Here is a 1,004-nt window from a genome sequence, read left to right as displayed (position 1 = left end):
TGCTGCTGCTGCAGTATTTTAACAGTAACAAACTGGCCCACAGCTAGCTGCAGCTGCTGCAGCGGCTGCTGCAGCAGCACGTCGGTGAGCTCTGTTATATGAACAGCAGCAAGAAGCGGCACCCGCAGCAGCAGCAAGCTGCTCTCCGACTGCAGCAGCAGCTGCGACAGCTGTACATACACCCCAAGCGGCGGCCGCAGCAGCTGCTGCACCCTCCCCTGGCAGCAGACCCCAGCACTGAACCGCCACCGCTGTGCTGCAGCAACTGCTGCACCCACAGACTCAAACACCTGCTGCAGCAGACACGCAGCAGCAGCAGCAACAGCAGCAACAGCAGCAACTTCAGCAGCTGCAGCAACGCATATATATATTCATGCAGCAGCAAAGGCAACAGCAGCAGCAGCGCAATGCACAGAAGCAGCAGCAGCAGCAACAACAACAAACGACAGCAGCAAACACAAAGCGATGCACAAGGCTGCACCCAGCAGCAGCAGCAGCAGCAGCAGCAGCAAGAGCAGCAGCAGCAGCAAAAGTAGCAACACAAATAGCAGCAGCAGCAACAGCAACAGCAGCAGAATATAGAGAAGGCTCAGCAGCAACAATACAATAAAAGCAGAGCATGCTGCCCTTCCTGCTGCTGTTGCTGCAGCAACAGCAGCAGCAGCAGCTGCTGCGGCTGCTGCTGAAGAAACAGGCAGCAAGTTTCCCCTATGCGTCTGCCAGAGGCCCAGCAGCAGCAACAACTGCTGCTGCTGCTGCTGCTGCTGCTGCTTACATTCTTAATTTCGTCAGGAATTGGAGCTGAAGCAGCAGCAGATAGCTGCGGCGCTAGCAGCAGACTTTGCTGCAGCGGCGGTGGCGGCAGCAGCAGCAGCCTATCCTTGAGTTTTTCTTGCTGCTGCTGCTTCTTCTTCTGCTGCTGCTGCTGCTGCTGCTGCTGCAGCTGCTGCAGCAGCAGCAGCTGCTTGTCCTGCACTGCGTTGCAGGGGCCTACAACAAGGAAC

General features: G+C 57.2%; 1 protein-coding gene across 1 annotated transcript in view; it reads right to left on the bottom strand.

The window, feature by feature from the left end:
• EMH_0094130 (uncharacterized protein) overlaps positions 1–1,004 on the bottom strand; it is a gene marked incomplete at both ends in the record, with an annotated part of 20,333 nt that overhangs the window by 4,139 nt on the left and 15,190 nt on the right. The window contains 2 exons of the mRNA XM_013494929.1: positions 181–293; positions 776–970. Coding sequence (XP_013350383.1) covers positions 181–293; positions 776–970 — 308 coding nt within the window. The remainder of the gene's footprint in view (positions 1–180; positions 294–775; positions 971–1,004) is intronic.

Source organism: Eimeria mitis, genomic scaffold (assembly GCF_000499745.2).
Source record: "Eimeria mitis Houghton genomic scaffold, Emh_scaff134, whole genome shotgun sequence".
Classification (NCBI taxonomy): Eukaryota; Apicomplexa; class Conoidasida; order Eucoccidiorida; family Eimeriidae; genus Eimeria; species Eimeria mitis.
Note: the sequence above shows the minus strand (reverse complement) of the source record. Positions and strands in the feature narration are given on the sequence as shown.